Source organism: Aotus nancymaae, unplaced genomic scaffold (genome assembly GCF_030222135.1).
Source record: "Aotus nancymaae isolate 86718 unplaced genomic scaffold, 86718_ANA_hifiasm-v0.15.2.pri h1tg000108l, whole genome shotgun sequence".
In the NCBI taxonomy this organism is placed as follows: Eukaryota; Metazoa; Chordata; class Mammalia; order Primates; family Aotidae; genus Aotus; species Aotus nancymaae.
Window position 1 is genome coordinate 36773168 of NW_026988523.1, and position 17169 is coordinate 36790336.

Here is a 17169-nt window from a genome sequence, read left to right on the forward strand (position 1 = left end):
AACCTTTTGGTAGGTCAAAGGTTTTGATAACTTGTAATAATGGAACAGGCTGAAGGTTGCCAGTTCTTACCTTAGAGTATTAGGTCACAGGGTAAAGTTTAAGGATAATAGAAGCTTCCCCAGTTAAGTCTGTTTACCCCACATTCCTTTGTCTCTCCTCTAACTAGCTTGTTTACTCATGTAAACTTTGAGCCGGATGGCCCTCGCAGGAGGAGGTTGACCAGGGATATTACCCATTAATGGTGTTTGCTCTGGGCCCCGGAACCAAACCTCTTATCATTCATAAGACAACTCTTTTAACCATATTAATTATCCACAATTGTGATGACTTAAAACCTCTGTTATTAAATCTATACTGAATAAACGTGAGGAGGAACAGCAAGTGAGGGGTCACATAGCTGCAATTGCGCTCTGAGAGCAGCTGACACCCTCCCTAGCCCACTCATTCACTGTACTCTGTGTTTGAGTGTTTTATTCATCTGTCACAGAGTCACGGTTTGCAGGACAGACCCCCACAGGTGGTGATCAACGTCTCAGGCAAAGTTCAAGATGAGGTGTGATGGACATCATAAAAGTGGAACAGAACATCCCATTGCTCAGAGATGGGAGAACAGCTCTGAACTGAGAGGGCTAGGCTGTATTCATTTACTCTTTTCATGGGAAAGTGTGAGGCCTGAGGTGGGGAAACAAAGAGAGTGGCAGCACTTTCCCCTTCCCAGGGTGGCTGAGGAAAGCCAGCATGTCACAGAGAAGCTCTCTCAGCCATAGCAGCTGATGGTGCTGTGGCCGAGGGCTGGCCAGAAAGCAGCATGATCCATGTGAATCGAGTTAGGCTCTGGGCAGCCAGAGCACACGCTGCCTCTCCACGGATCAGCAGCATCAGCATCCCCTGGGAGCATGTTAGAATCACAGTCTCAGGCTCCACCCAGACCCACTGAATCAGTATCTGTATTTTCACAGGATCCTCAGGTGATCCACAAGCACATGAAAGTGTGAGAAGCCCTTCCTCTTGCTGAACAGTTTTCCTCACTCAAGCTCCCTTTCTTACATTATTTCTTACTAAGAGAAGCCAGGATACATCCTGGACTTCCTAGAGAGCACACTGGATTTTATGCCATTTTGATGACCCGCAGTTTTCTTCCTCATTCATTCAGTTAAATAGTCATTGACTACCTCCTATGTTCCAATAGTTTCCTTCCTCATTCATTCATTCATTCATTCAGTCGAACAGTCATTGAGCACCTTCTATGTTCCAATATGTGTTCTATCTGCACCCCGGTCCTCCTGGCCTTGACTTGCTAGGTTGCTTCTATTAGGATGGGAGGTACCTGGGACCTGGTGTATGAAAGCCACTTACTTGGGCAGGTAGATATTGGCACATGAGCAGGAGAGACGTTACCCTGGTGTCAAATGCTGACCTTAGAGTTTGAGACAGGTGGAGGAGTGTAAAATGCAGCCCCTGTGGGGAGATCCATTACAAGTCCTGTGCGCACGGGATGTGCGCTGTCTTGTTTGACAGCACACTGCAGTAGCTCCGCCAGCCTGATGACAATTGAGAAATGCATCCACCAAGAGCAGGAATTCTGTGTCGGAGTTTAGGCCAGCCCCGCGGCTCCTGAAGGCCCGCTCTCCGTTCTTGTGGTAAGACCCCCTCTGTGGGGGTGTGATGGGAGCAGTACTCAGAATAGCAACCACAGCTGAAGCCCGCTAAGGAAGCCCGGAAACGTGCTGCGCCCCGGGATGGGAGTGCCTCGCCATCAACCCGCCAGGCAGGGCTTTAACTAGGAAACAGGCGAGAGTGGGCAGGGTCCTGCGTTCTGGTCAGACTGAGAATGAGCACGTGGAAACAAAGGCCAGTGGATGTGGCCTGGGGCAGCCTAAATCTTCCCACTTCAATGCTGCTTCTCTGAGACAGCAGCTGGGAGACATGTGGGCTCATCTGTGAGGAGCTGAGGAAGCGCAGGGCGGGGACCTGGCAGCCGGGGTTGACGCCACCTTCACTTCGGAGTAGATGACAGGGGAACCCTAGGAGACAAGAGCACCCGCGTGAGGGCCAGGGCAGGCCTGGGGGTGGGGGAGGCCAGGCAGAGGGGGAGACTCACCTTGTTCCTGAGACGCCTGGGGTCAGAGGCCGCTGTGGAAAGAGGAAAGTGTTCAGCTGTGGAAGATTGCAGTGGAGCTCTCCCGCTGCGCCGGCCAGAGGCTCCTGGAGGCCCGCTGTCCCTCCACGCGGTGAGTCCATCGCTGCTCTCGGTTGGTGCCCACCCTGTCCCTTGCCATTCCTAAGACCCTCTCTTCAACACCCCTTCACACTTCGTGGCCCACTCGGAGCTGCTTAGGGGCTTTCCAGAGAAAGACGTTTGTCTTTTATCTTGTTAGTTCTTTGAGCGTAATTGGTATTATGTGTTCTGGAGAGGCGGCGTGGCGGGTGCAAGTTTTAGCACGCTCCATGCGGGTCTAGACTGCCCGAGACTGAGCCTGCGGCCTGCCTTGCCACCTCTGCAGCTGGGGGACGTCACTCAACATCTCCTGCCTCGGTTGCCTCATCTATATGATGAGAATAAAAATATCATCTGCCTGTATGGTTTTGGTGAAGCTATATGAGTTTACACATATGTGTGTGCTCATGTGTCTGTGTGTCTGTGCCTATACTACTTCTATCATCTATCATGTATTGAGCAGTTTTTATGTGTCGGGTACAGTCCTGATTGCTATATTCAATACATTTTCTCTATTATCATATGCATGCGTGCCATAGTTCTATATATGTGCTACAGGTACAGTTCTAAGAGCTATCCATACAGATATAGTGTATTTACTTATTGCACTTATAGAACTGTACCTGGCACATAATAAGAACTGTTCAGCACACGATAGATGTTAGAAATTACTATTGTTACGTTATCATCAAACTGGAGGCAAGTATGACGTTCTCCAGACATGGCTCTCCCCTTTTGGGGAATGAGCATCAGGACTACCTGGAATTGCACTGAGAAAAGCAGAGTTTGGTCCAGAGTGTGGACTCTGGAGACAAACTGCTTGGTGATTGTCTATATGATTTCAGGCAAGTCTTTTAAGGTATCTATTCCTCGGTTTCCTCATCTGTAAAAGGGGAGTAGTAACAGCGTATACCTCAAAGGGGCTTGTAAGAGTGAATGAGTTCACATGTCTCAGAGAGGTGCTACAGAACCAAGAATGAGGCACGAACACAATTCACTTGACTTTATATAAGAAAAATTGGAAAACCAGAGAGGGAAGCTCACGGCTAAAATCACGCAGCACTTTTAATGAAGCAGAGGTAGAAAGAAAAGCCTGCCCCAAAGGACTTTGCTTCTCTTTCCTGCTCCTAGTAAGGAGGCAGCCAGGCTGGGATTCCCTCATTTCAAACCACTGACTGTGAGGGCTGATGACACAGCTAGACCTCCAGCATGTAGTTGTCATCACAGCTGCTCCACCCTCTGCAGTTTCAACAGCATTTCCACACCTATTTTCTCATTTAGTCCTCACAGTGACCCTAGGAAACAGCGTGGTAGCTGTAATAATGTGCCCCCCAAAGATGTCACACCCTAATCACTGGAACCTGTGAATATATTACCCTAAAAATGGAAAAGAGGACCTTTCAGATGCGATGAGGATTACAGACCCTGAGACAGGGAGATTAGTCTGGGTTATCCAGGTGGGCCCAATATACTCACATTGAGAAAACCCAAGCATTTTTCTCAGCTGAGGTCAGAGGGAGACCTGTCTATGGAAGAATGGTTAGGGAAATGTGACTTGGCTACTTGGCTGGCTTTGGGGAGAGAGGAAGGGGGCTCCAGCCCAGGAAAGTGGGTGAGATCTAGAAGCTGAAAAGGCAAGAACACTTTCACCCCTGGAGCCTCCGGGGAGGAACACAGCCCTGCCAGCACCCTGTGAGACCCATGTCAGACTTCTGACCCACAGAGCTGTAAGATGCTACATTTGTATTGCTTCATCCCACCAAATTTATGGTAATTTGACACAGCAGCAATCAGAAACTAGTACAGGCAGGTAAGTGCTGTGGACTAAATATTTGTGTTGCTCTCCAAATTCATGGGTTAAAGACCTAATCCCCAATGTGATGGCATTTGGAAGTGAAGCCTAGGGTGACAATTACATCATGATGATCATGATGATGAGACACGAGTGATGATCTCTTCCTCTCTCTCTGCTGTGTGGGGGATACAGCAAGGAGACACCTGTCTGGAAACTGGGAATAGGGCGCTCACTAAGAACCTGACCGTACTGGCACCTTCATCTTGGACTTCCAGCCTACAGAACTGTGAGAAATAGATATTTGTTCTTTAAGTCACCTAGTCTATGGTACTCTGTTAGAGGAGCCAGAACTGACTAAATTGGTAGGGAAGTAGTCACAGTTTATGGATAGAGATACTGAAGCTCTGAGAGATTAAGGGAATGCCCGAAAGGATGCTTTTGTTACTCAGGTTATACTGAGGCCCTCTGCAGAGAATGGAGAAAGGAGAGTGCAGGGGAGGCTTGGATTCGCCTGAAGTGGCTTAGGCGCAAATTAAGAAGCCCCATGACCCAGTGGGAGGGGCGGCTCTATGCCTGGCTGGCTCAGAGCTGCTGAGGGGGTGGAAATTGAGCTATGCTATCTAAGTGGAGGGTTGGCCAGAACAAAGACTTCCTTGGGTCTTACCGGCATGTTTCTTTTTCTTTTGGATGCTCCGTACTTCTGAGTAAACCACATCTTCTCTTCTAGGATTTACTTAGAAAGAAATTGAAGTTTCAGAGGATGCTGAGGTTCTTGCCTCTTGTTAGAGATACTTCCTCCTCCCCCAGCAAGTCTCTTCTCTGGAACGACTAGAGCCCTGCAGGCCTCAGCACAGTCCCTCCCCATCTCCTGCCCCACCCCTTTCCCACACCAGCCCTCTGGCTTCTGCCAACTGCGGGGTCCTTGGGCCTCACCGTTGCTGTACACTGGTTGCAGCTCTGCCCAGGCTGGTACATTGTGGTAGGTGGGCTGTTGGGAGTCTGAGTCTGAAGGGCTCCTGTGAGACAGGGAAACGTGGATGTTTCTTAGGAATCCTGACAAAGTAGCTCTAATGATTACTCCTAGTAAGTGATTTCTTACTGCAAGGTGGCTGCCAAGCCTGGAAACATGGATGAATACACAACAAATGGCCCATGGGCATTTTATTATGAATCATAATCGTATTATCTATGTTTCCAGGCTTTATGCTCATCTAGTATGTAACAGGCATTGTGCTGATGCTTATAACAACATGATGTTCTATTTCATCCTCATTTTGTAGCTGAAACAAACAGAGGCTCCAAGAAGTGACTTATGAATATCATGTAACCAGAGAGGGGATGAGCCAAGGCTCAAAGCTGGCTCCAAAGCCTGCATGCTCAGTGATCAGAAGGCTCCGAGGCGCTCTGCGTGGTTTGCATGCTGCTGTCGTGGGCTTGCCCAGGGATAGCGGCGAGCCTTTTTGTGGCTCCTAAAGTCAACCTTTGGGATATAAGACGGTGACCCCTTCTTCATAGGGACTATGTCCTTCTGGCAGATTGACCTCTCTGGGTGGTCAAGTTGTGTGGCTCCATCTTCTCAGTTGTTATCACAAGAGGTGCTGATGAGATCAGCATCTCCAGAGATTTCCAGGTTGACTGCTCTAAAGTCATCTCAAGATATGGAACAACTTGGTGGTCATGGTGGTCATAATGGTCACTCAGACAACCAAGCCAAGAATGGTCCAGGGATGTGGGTTAATAAATGAAAGAGCAATTAACACTTGATGAGAAAACAGCCTATACAGCTAAGGGGGTGGGTGCAAAGGTGTTGGGAATTGCCTTGAGATATCCCCAGGGAGGTACAACAGGAAATGGGCACAGCCCATCTCAGCGGCACCTGGCAGAAACTGTGCTCTCTTGGTAATCACCAGATTCAATTCAATTTTTCCACTCTGTGGACATTTCATTAATCACACAGGAATGCAGCTCAGGTCTTACCTGGAGGGGTCAGAGGCAGGCTTTCTCCCTGTAAAGGAAAGCAGAGGAGTATTGGATTCAGGAAGAGGAGACCCTCAGAGGGGCACAGATCAGAGAAGGCTCACTTAGAAACTGCCAGGAGGTGCTGTCACTGAAGGTTGAATCCTTCTTTGTTATGCCCCAGGGAGGCAGCAGACTGGGCAAAAGCTACTGACCCTGCCAGAGGGGTATGTTATGATGTGAAATGGGAGTCCACAATCTGTTATCCTTTAACCTGGAGGTTTTAAAGATAATGATTGGTAGCCACAGGCAAGAAAACAGACTTGATCAGCTGTAAAAAGAGTGTACATTTAAAATATCAGAAAATTACTGGATCCTATCTGGTTTCCATTTTCTATTTCTCAGAGTTTTTCTCCTCCTCTTCCCATTCCTTGGGGGTCTTTTAAGCGTCCAGAGGAAGACACTCTGCAGTTTATGATGTTAGATAAACTACATCTCATCAAGACATCTTCCACCTTATAGGTCTGTTTTGGAAACTGTGTATTTGGTAAAAGCAATTCTGGAGAACCCAGTGGGAAAGGCAGAGGATTGAGGGACAGAAGGGAGGAACTCTTGTGAGCCTGGGGATGGCCACAAAGGCAGCATGAGGCCCGAGGGAGCGTTGCTGGGAAGGGCATGAACTCAAGCCAAGGTGTACCCAGAGTTACCTACCTGCTTTTCTCGAGAGCCAGCAGTAAAGCAGCAGTGCCCCAGCAGCAAGGCCCGCCATGCTGAGCAGGCCCCCGGTGATGCTTGTGGCAACAGAGCCACTTCTGTTTCCGGTTAACCCTGAGGGGGAGACCCCACACATGAGCCAGAGGAGAGGCTGTGGTCTTGAACTGCCCACCCCCAATAGCTGCTGCTTGGGCCTGAGGGTGAACCTAGGTGAGCAGGGTCCCAGCACCTAAGCAGGGGCTGATGTGGCACAGAAGATGGCTCTTGTCTTTGTGAGGAAGTTGTCTCTGCGCCTGAGGCAAGGGTGGAGGGTCAGAGTGGGTGGTGGCTGGCGAGAGAAGAGGCAGCCAGGTGAGGAGCTCTAAAGTCAGTGGTGCTCTTTGCCCCCCCACCGCCACCCTGTGCTCCAAGCCCCCGCATCATCATTCTAGAAGCACTTCAGGAAATAGCAGTTTAGAGAGCTGCCAGCTGTGTTACTTGTCCCTGAGGAGTGCCGTTCTAGTCAAGCACCGTGAGGGTTATCAGAGGGTCCTTGGGGGAAACATTTTGTCTCCATCTGTGGCCTAGGCATGGGAAACTTACCTGTAATATAAAGTGTCACCGCCTCACTGCGCCGGGGCCCTAGGCCATTGTCGGCCTCACAGGAGTAGTTTCCAGAGCGTTCTGCAGTCAGAGAGAGGTTGAAGGAGGCTCCTCCTCCAGAGGGAGCTGAGCTATTCCCCAGGGTGACATCCTCATGATAAAACCAGTACAGGATCGGGGGAGAGCCTCTCGGGGCCTCACAGTGAAGCGTCAGCAGGTCCCCCACCACAGCCTGGGCCCTGGGAGCCCTGAGAGTGAGGATGGGGCGAGACACTGGAACTGAGGGAGAACAAAAAGTCAATAGCAGTTTCTGCTTCTAACATATTTGTAAGAAACAAAAGGTATTATCAACATATGTAAAAAGTCGTATCTCAATCTTGGAAAGTAGATTAAAATACAGATGATAAACAGAGCTAAGTAGTTTGACCCACGAATAGTTTTCAGTGTACAAAAACATCCGATAGAAAACTGTAAAAAGTATGTAAATCACTGAAACTTCAAATAGACAATAAATATATAAAAAGATTCTCATCTTCATTACTAATTAACAAAACACAACTAAAGACAACCATACAATACTATTCTTTTCTCTATTTTTCGGGTTGGCAAAGCTTACATAGACTGATCATACTGATGAGCTTGTGGATAAACAGGCATCTATCTACATTTGCCCTAGGTGGTAATACAAATTTAACAAACTTCCTTCAATGACAATTTGTCAATAGCTACAAAATTTAAAGTGCCCATAAACTCTGACCCAACAAATCTACTTGTAGCGGGCCAGGTGCAGTGGCCCAAACCTGTAATCCCAACGAATTGGGAGTCTGAGGCAGGAGGATCACTTGAGCCCAGGAGTTCAAGTCCTACTTCTAGAGCCATCTCCTTTAGGGATACCAGCATAAAATATGCCAATATATTTGTACAAGAATTTCTACTGTTGCATTTTAATAAGAGCTAAAAATTAGAGGCAACTTACTGGATTGGGTAATGAAATACGAATGCTATCCAAGATGTGTTTCTTAAAAGTCGAGCTATATATTTCAGTTAAAAAAAAACACAACTGGCATAACTATAAGTATAATATTATTCTAGCTTTGTAAAAATTAAATGCCTTTATAGAGTATTCCTAGAAGCATACATATGAAACAGTTAACAATGGTTATGTCTAGAGAGTATGTGCATATGAATTGATTGTGAGCAGGTAGAAAGACACTTTTACTTTTCAATATTGGCCCTTTTGTATTATTTGATCTTTTTCATCATGAAGATTCATGTGTTCTTTCAGAATAACAAATTACTAAAAACTAAAAGGTTGTGTTAAAAAGTGGCCACAGGCCGGGCGCGATGGCTCACGCCTGTAATCCCAGCACTTTGGGAGGCCGAGGCGGGTGGATCACAAGGTCAAGAGATTGAGACCATCCCGGTCAACATGGTGAAACCCCGTCTCTACTAAAAATACAAAAATTAGCTGGGCATGGTGGTGCGTGCCTGTAATCCCAGCTACTCAGGAGGCTGAGGCAGGAGAATTGCCTGAACCCAGGAGGCGGAGGTTGCGGTGAGCCGAGATCGCGCCATTGCACTCCAGCCTGGGTAACAAGAGCGAAACTCTGTCTCAAAAAAAAAGAAAAAAAAAATGTGGCCACAATGGATGAGGAAATGTCATAATGTCTCAGACTGATGTTAAGAGTTAGAGAGGACCACGCTTCAACTGGCTTTACCCTTGCTAGCTGTGTGTCTGCAAGCTAGTTACTTCACTTCTCTAAGTCTCAGTTTCTTTTCTGAAAATAGGGGATAAAATGGCTTAAAATTTATCCTCACAGGTTTATCTTAATGATTAAATGAGATATTGGATATTAAGCACTAACCACAGAGTCTGGAGCCTGATGAAGGCTCACTGAGTGTTGATGATGACATTGGTCATGATGATAATAAGAAATGATATTTCCTTTTCTGGCAGTTTCTGGTCCCTATGACCTGTGTCTTAGTTTCAGGACTCAGACACAATTCATTCAGGCTGCACAAGAAGCCCTTTAGCTGTGATAATAGCAGCAGCAGAAATAACATGCATTTGTGATAGGGAATTATAGAAACAAGGGAGTGAGGATGAGCAGAAAATCATGAAATCATAAGTACAGAATGTGGGAGGTACGATGTGTTGGCTTGCTGTGTTGCAAGGAGAGACGGAGCAGCCCTCGGTCAGTGGTACCTGCCTGTGTGCCAGCTCTAAGGGATAGGTGTGTAAACTGTGTGGCAAGAGTCCCTGCAAATCTCAGGAAAATGGGTTGAGGTTGGTGCTGCTGGTGGGGGAAGAAGAATGAGCTTACCTGTTGGGAGCATGTTGGGAGCAGGCCCTAAGCCTGGCATAAACAGGCCTTAAAGATACTGGCCATAAACAGGATATCTATAGCACTGTGACATCCTCGTGATGGCAGTGACACACATTGCTAGAGGTTGTTGGTTTACTGGAGCAAGGGAAAGAAATACCTAACCCATTCTTGCTCGGGGTCTTCTGAACCACGAACGATAGAATGAGTGACCCATGCCTTAACGACATGTTCTAGCTGCAGCAGATAAACACACTGAAGCCTGTTTCTTGCCACTGGTAAAGAATGCTTTGTTCCCCGAGAAGAATGCTTTTAGTTAGATGATGATTATCACTTGCTTGCTGTCAATAAATGTGTGGGTCAAACTCTATTTGAGGCTCTCAACTGGGAATGCTGTGGCCCCCTGTCATCCTACCTTTTGCTCTCTATCTCTGTGTCTGTTTCTTAATTCCTTCAGCACCACCTGGGTTGGGGTCTCCATGACCAACCTGGTCTTGGCACTTACTGAATAGGAAAATCTGAAGTCATCATCTCTTGGATGCCAATGAGATGGCTGCACTGGCTACCTTGTGAGATGCTGGATCCTAGGTTAGCATGCCCAGATCAACCTGCTTATGTGGCTCTGTCTCTATTCCTATGATACCCAGGCATCTTGCCAAGGGGAATAAAAGCATCAATGTATATTTTGCTTTACATGACTAGAATGGTGACTGCATACCATCGTATGGTCTCCTGTTTCTCCAGGATATATTCCAAAAGCAGGGACAACCCACTCTTACTTTTGCACATCTCCTTCTAGGAACCTGTAAGTCTCCATAATCCATATTCCCTGTCTGCCAAAATCATAGAATTCTAGGACAGGGGATGATATGATTTTCATCTAGTCTGATTTTCCCACTTTATGGGTGTGGTAACCGAGGTCAATATGGGAAAGGCGCTTGGCCAATGTCACACAGCTAGTTATCTTCAGAGCCAAGTCTAGAACATTCATGTCAACACCCCTTAGCATACTTTTGCTAAACTCTAGGTCTCTCTACACAGGGGGTTCGAAGTTTGGCTTGTAGGAGGTCATCACCAAAAATATTCAAAGCTCACTAGAAGCAGCTTTCCTTGGGTTATTACACTTAATTGCATGGGATCAAAGAACAGTTTTGAGAATGGAGGATTTTGGTTGATAGGTGGCCGTTTCCATTCCATGTCATCCTGCTCCCTGTTTTCTGCCCTGGTCACCTGTGTCCTTTGCTTTAAAGATCACTGAGTGTGCCTCCTGAAGAGCTGTGCACATAGCTTATGTTAACATAGGATTTTTAATGTGGAAACATAAGGAACATTTACATCCCCAGTAATGCAAGAAACTCAAGAATAGAGGCTTGTTGGAAGTCAGTGAGAGAAGAATCTGGACAAGAAGCCGCCTAATATTTTCTAGGAAACCTATATTTAGAATTCTTTGGTTTCACTTTCATATAATAATTTCAGTTTAGAATATAGTTTATGTTCTAAAAAGTCTTATTTGCATTTTTAGTGAGGGGCTTTGATCACATTCAAGAAGACTGCTGGGAGACTTCAGATTCCCGGAACTGTACCACAAAGGATCCCAGACTTTCACAGGGAGGTTCTGCAGGCAGAAAGTGTGCTGGGACGCCACACAAGCAAACAGCCCTGAGGAGCTCTGTGGCTCCATTGTCAGCTGCGGGAGAGCAGGCACAGTCAGGTCTGGGCTGTGTGGCTGGTGGGCGGGGCCCACTCACCTGCAACTTTCAGTGTCACCATCTCACTGCGCTGGGCCTCCAGACCATTGTCTGCCTCACAGGAGTAGATTCCAGAATGTTCTGTAGTCAGAGAGAGATTGAAGGAGGCTCCTCCTCCAGAGAGGGCCGAGATCTTTCCCAGGGTGACATCCTCATGATAAAATAGGTACAAGATCGGGGAGGAGCCTCTCAGGGCCTCACAATGAAGCTCCAGCAGGTCCCCCACCACAGCCTGGGCCCTGGGAGCCCTGATGGTGAGGATGGGGCGAGACACTGGAACTGAGGGAGGAAAAACAGTTAACCATCAGCTGCTTCTGCTGAAATATAGTCCTTCATGCTAAAGATATTTGAAATGGAAAAATGTTTTTCTCAGTTTTTAATGCCCTTGTGATGTTACTCAAAACTCAGCAATATTTTCAGATCTCCAGAAAGAATAACATTTTTGTAGCGCTATAAACAGTTTGGAATACTGAAATACACAAACTCAAATGTGTTTGAGGATTGTGAAAACAAGGATTAAACTGACAGGTATCTTAGAAGTCAAAAGACAATTGGAGAAAGGAGGAATCAGTCCAACAGAAAAGGAAGAACAAGAGAGACTTGCGGCTTATATCACCAGGGATGTAATTGCATCTGGGCTGCATCAGGAATAGGGCCCACAAGAGAAAGAGTATTGTCATGTTATTTGCTCATTTTTATATTCATTCACCCATCAAAAATTAATTGAACAAAAATTTTTATAAAATTGGGCAAAAATAAAAATTGAGCCTTTAATAAGTCCCAAGAATGGTATGATGTCCTAGGGAATCAATGGTGAGAAAGACAGTTCCTGCTCTCACAGAACCTACAATATAGAAGGATGAGAGGCAGCAATTAAATAAAAATGCAGTAAGTATAGAATTAAAACTGATAATTGATAAAGGACAGGGTACTGTGAAATGTATGTGTTGTCAAGGAAAGCTTCCTCACAAAATGACCTTTGAAATTAGCATTGAAATTAGCCAGTTGAAGAGGGAGGTATAGAGTGCACTGGGCAGGCAAATTGTATGTGCAAAGGCCCTGAGTTGGGAATAAGACTGGCACATTTGAATTATTGAAATAAGGTAGCATCACACTGAGAAGAGTCTGCAAACTACCATGAAATAGGAGGCTGGAAATCTAGGCTGGACTTCATAAGCTATGCTAAGAATTTTGGTCCTTCTTCATAGATCAATGGGAAGCCTATAAGTCTATCTATGCAGGGGTGTGAGATGATCAAATTTGTTGCTTTTGAAAGACCATTTTGACCATTGTGCACAAAATGGACTGTGGTGGAATGGAAGTGGAATTGAGGGGTAGAGTGGATGAATGGCATTGCAGTAGTCAAAATGATGGTGGACTTGTCTAGATAGAGGTGGTAGAGATAAAGATTTGAGAAATATTTAGGAAATCAAATCAGCAAGACTTACTGATTAATTGGCTGTGAGTGGTGAGGAAGAGAAATGCTGAGAAAGAGAAAGACTCCTCTGTTTCTGCTTTGTGTATCTGATGAGGGGAGATGTGTTTCACAGAAGTAGGAACCTTTGAAAGAGGAGGGGAATGTCAGCAGTTTAGTTTTAGAGATATTCAGATTGACAAGCTTTTGAGATATTTGTGTGAAGATATGTCATGTGCAGATGCTCAAGTGGAAGGTTCCTTTTAGAGATAGAAGTTTTGAAATAATTATTTATAGATGCCATACCCAGGATCATCCAGACAAAGGATTTAAGAGAAGAGGGCATAAGTCAAAGTTCTGGGACATGCCAATGCTTAAAGGTTTTCTATAAAAGGAGAAGCCAATGAAGAAGACTGAGAAGAAGTGGCCAGGGAAAGAAGAGAAACAGAAGATGGATTCCCTGAAGGGAGGGCTTCAAGAAGGAAGAAAGGTAAACAATATGGAATATATCTGAGATGTCAAGGAAGGTGAGGATTGAAAAATGGCCATTGGATTTAAAGCCTTAGAGGTCATTGATGACCTTGGTGAGAAACATTTTGGTGGAGATGTTGGAAAAGCCTAGTAGATTAGAGCCTAGTGAATAATGGGGACATGGGAAAAACCTGGGTAGCTATTTTTGGAAGTTTAGCCATGAAGCAGTAGTGTATGGAGGTATAAGTGGGATCAAGAGAGGGTTTTCCTTGGATATGGGAGAGATATAGGATGTGAAATGCCAGTGGGAAGGATCCTACAGAGAGGGAGATATTGGGGGCCATAGAGGAGAGAGGGATAATCGGTTGTATAGCTTCTGAGAATGCACAAAATGATGAAATCTGGAGTCCAGATGGAGATGTTCACCTGTAGGGAGGAGAGTCCTCTATAACTTAGGAAAAGGAGAGATTAGTTACTGGGTGGATACAGAGCTAGACACTCAATTTGTTGGTGGCAGTGGAAGGAGTTATTGTCTGATGGAGTAGGGAAGGAGTAGAGGTATTAATGACCTGGGAATTCTGTTCAGGTCTGAAAACAATAGTGATAGGAGAGGTTGATGCAAGTAGAAGGATAGAGGTTGTTTTCAGATAATAAGGGCTTAAAATTGTCATTTTGGAGATGAAGTAGTATATGTATGTGGGAGTGGCTGACTGCTGTGGAGAGGACAGACCATGGTGTTAAGGGAGTCATACATGTGGCCATGAGAGTCATGAAATGATGACAGATTGTGGGGTAGGGAGGAAGACAAAGTGCAGTGCCAAAGCCTTCACTGAGAGTGGGCGTGACTAGGAGTCAGCCCATGACAAGGATGCATGGAAGATCATGCTGTTGTTGAATGGAACAGGAAAAGCAAGGAGGAAGGAGAAGGATATCTTCTAACAAGGGTCTTGGATGGGAACCCAAACCACTCTGGGACAGGGGCAGGAGAGGCTAGAGAAAAATGTGTGAACCAATAAGAGAATTGTGTTGGTCTTTTTATTGATTGGCAGACAGAGAAAACCACAACTAAATCTTTTCTAAGGTGAAGCACATGGAACTTCATAACTTTCTTTCTTACTATCACTGTTGGCAAGAATATAGTTTGTATTTTGAAAGCCTTTACTCCTATGTTAGAAGAATTTTGGTCACGGTGGCTGGACTGCTGCTAGCAGGAAAAGTACAGCAATAGAAGGGAAGGTGCAAGTTCTTGAATATGTAGGATACAAAACTCAGAGATGGAGGCTGTATAAGGTGCCAGGTCTAACAGGATGTCACACAGCAAATGGCTCTGGAAACCATAGCTCCGATCTTGGCTATCAGGAAATTTGGGAGAGATGGTCTGTTTCTTTTTGTGCTGCTGGTTGGGTCAACTTACCTATAACACTGAGTGATACTGTGTCACTGTGCTGGGCTATCAGGCCATTGTTGGCCTCACAGGAGTAGTTTCCAGAATGTTCTGCAGTCAGAGAGAGATTGAAAGAGGCTTCTCCTCCAGAGGGGGCTGAGTTGCTCCCCAGGATGACATCATCATGATAAAACTGGTACAGGATTGGGGGAGAGCCTCTCAGGGCTTCACAGCGAAGCTCCAGCAGGTCCCCCACCACAGCCTGGGCCCTGGGAACCCTGAGGGTGAGGATGGGGCGAGACACTGGAACTGAGAGAGAAAATGAGTTAGGGACACATGTATTTTTAAAATTAAAAACAGTTGTCCACCCTAGCCAGAACAATCAGACAAGAGAAAGAAATAAAGGGCATCCAAACTGGTAAACAGGAAGAAGTCAAACTGTTGCTGTTCACTCATGATATGATGGTATACCTAGAAAACCCTAAAGACTCATGCAAAAAGCTCCTAGATCTGATAAATGAATTCTGTAAAGTTTCAGGATACAAAACAATGTACACAAATCAGTAGAACTGCTACCCACTGACAGTGATCAAGCGAGAATCAAATAAAAAAATTCAAACTTTTAAATGACACGAAAAAAAATACTTAGAAATACACTTAAACAAGTAGGTGAAGTATGTCTGTAAGAAAAACAGGACACTGTTGAAATAAATCATAGATTACACAATAAAATGGAAACATCCCATTCTCATGGATAGGTAGAAACAATATTGTGAAAATGGCCATCTACCAAAAGCAATCTATAAATTCAATGCAATTCCCATCAAAATACCATCACCATTCTTCACAGAACTAGAAAAACCAATCCTAATATTCATATGGAACAAACAAGAGCCCACATAGCCAAAGCAAGACTAAGAAAAAAGCAAATTTGGAGGCATCAAAATACCCAACTTCAAACTATACTACAAAGCTATAGTTACCAGAACAGCATGGTACTCACATAAAAACAGAAAGGAAGACCAGTGGAAGGAGAGAACCCAGAAATAAAACCAAATACTTATAGCAAACTGATTTTGACAAAGCAAACAAAAACATAAAGTGAGGAAAGACACCCTGTGCAGCAAATGGTGCTAGGATCATTGGCAAGCTGCATGTAGAAGAATGAAAGTGGACCCTTATCTCTCACCTTATACAAAAATCAACTCAAGATGGATCAAAGACATAAATCTAAGACCCAAAACCATAAAAACTCTAGAATATACCATCAAAAAAAAAAAAAAAAGCTCTTCTAGATGTTGGTTTAGGCAAAGAGTTCATGATCAACAAACCAAAGCAAATGCAACAAAAACAATAATAAATAGATGAGTCTGAATTCAGCTAATAAGCTTCTGCACAGCAAAAAAAAAAAAAAAAAAAAATCAGCAGATAAACAGACAACCCACAGAGTGGGAGAAAATATTCACAAACTATGCATCTGACAAGAGACCAGTATCCAGAATCAACAAGGAACTCAAACAAATCATCAAGAAATAAACAAATAATCACATCAAAAAGTAGGCAAAGGGCACAAATAGATAATTTTCAAAAGAAGATATTCAAATTGCCAACAAACGCATAAACATGTTCAACATCACTATCAAGGAAATGCAAATCAAAACCACAATGTGATACCACCTCATGTCAGTTGCAATAATGGTGTATATGAGTTTCTGTTTCTTGTTTCCCTGATCATTTATGGTCATATCAGTACACAGCTTTATTTTTATCATTTATTTATTTTGTCAGTCCTAATATCTATGGTTGCTCCACTTGAAGAATTCACTTGTTCTATCCTATGTGACCCTACAGGCTACTAGTTGGTTTTCCATGGAATTTTAGTGAAGTATAAACCATTAATGATGAGTTACTGTTGGCAAAGTATTCAGAAACGATTTACAAAATGGATATTTTGAAATCTGTCATTTTTAAAAACTGTCAATTCTTTTTGAATTCTGAAAGAATTCAAAAATATACTCTGAAAGAATATACTTTCAAGAATATACTCTGAAATAATAATAATGAGAAAATGATTGTTCCTTTACTTACTCTTCTTCCTCTGACCAACTGATTTTTCTTTGTTACAATTTTTTACATCTTCAGTGTTTACACTAGTTACTTTCTATTCTGTGACCATAATTCTCACAATTGATTAGCCTTTGTTTCTGTATCTAAATCAGTGGTTTCCAATCTTGTTCACACAATATTCTCACCTGAGGATGTGTCAAAAAATATCGATTCTGTGGCCCCATCTGTGAGATTCTGAATGAATTATTCTGGCGAGGGGCTTAGTAATGTGTCTTTTACAAAGTTCTTGGGTGACTCTAATGTACAGCCAGGGTTGAGAACCAGTCATCTACATAGATTCAGAACTGGCTTTTCATAATGCTGTTTCCTCATTATGAGTCCTATATGTTCATTTACATCTTGTTGGGCTGAATTTTGTCACTAGGTGATTTTTTCAAGAAGGCTTAGTGCATTCTCAGTTTCCTGAATCCCTTTATTTTTGACAATGCCTTTTTG

The 17169-nt window shown here is 44.4% G+C and overlaps 1 protein-coding gene across 3 annotated transcripts in view; it reads right to left on the minus strand.

Moving 5' to 3' along the window:
* Positions 1–1711: 1711 nt before the first annotated feature.
* LOC105715414 (Fc receptor-like protein 5) overlaps positions 1712–17169 on the minus strand; it is a 58653-nt gene continuing 43195 nt past the window's right edge. For all 3 annotated transcript variants that reach the window (XM_064370806.1, XM_021667387.2, XM_064370807.1), the window contains 9 exons: positions 14638–14916; positions 11339–11617; positions 7267–7545; positions 6682–6798; positions 5992–6019; positions 4948–5030; positions 4679–4747; positions 2103–2134; positions 1712–2025 (listed from right to left, as the gene is read on the minus strand). In XM_064370806.1, coding sequence (XP_064226876.1) covers positions 1936–2025; positions 2103–2134; positions 4679–4747; positions 4948–5030; positions 5992–6019; positions 6682–6798; positions 7267–7545; positions 11339–11617; positions 14638–14916 — 1256 coding nt within the window. In that variant the 3' untranslated portion in view covers positions 1712–1935. The remainder of the gene's footprint in view (positions 2026–2102; positions 2135–4678; positions 4748–4947; positions 5031–5991; positions 6020–6681; positions 6799–7266; positions 7546–11338; positions 11618–14637; positions 14917–17169) is intronic.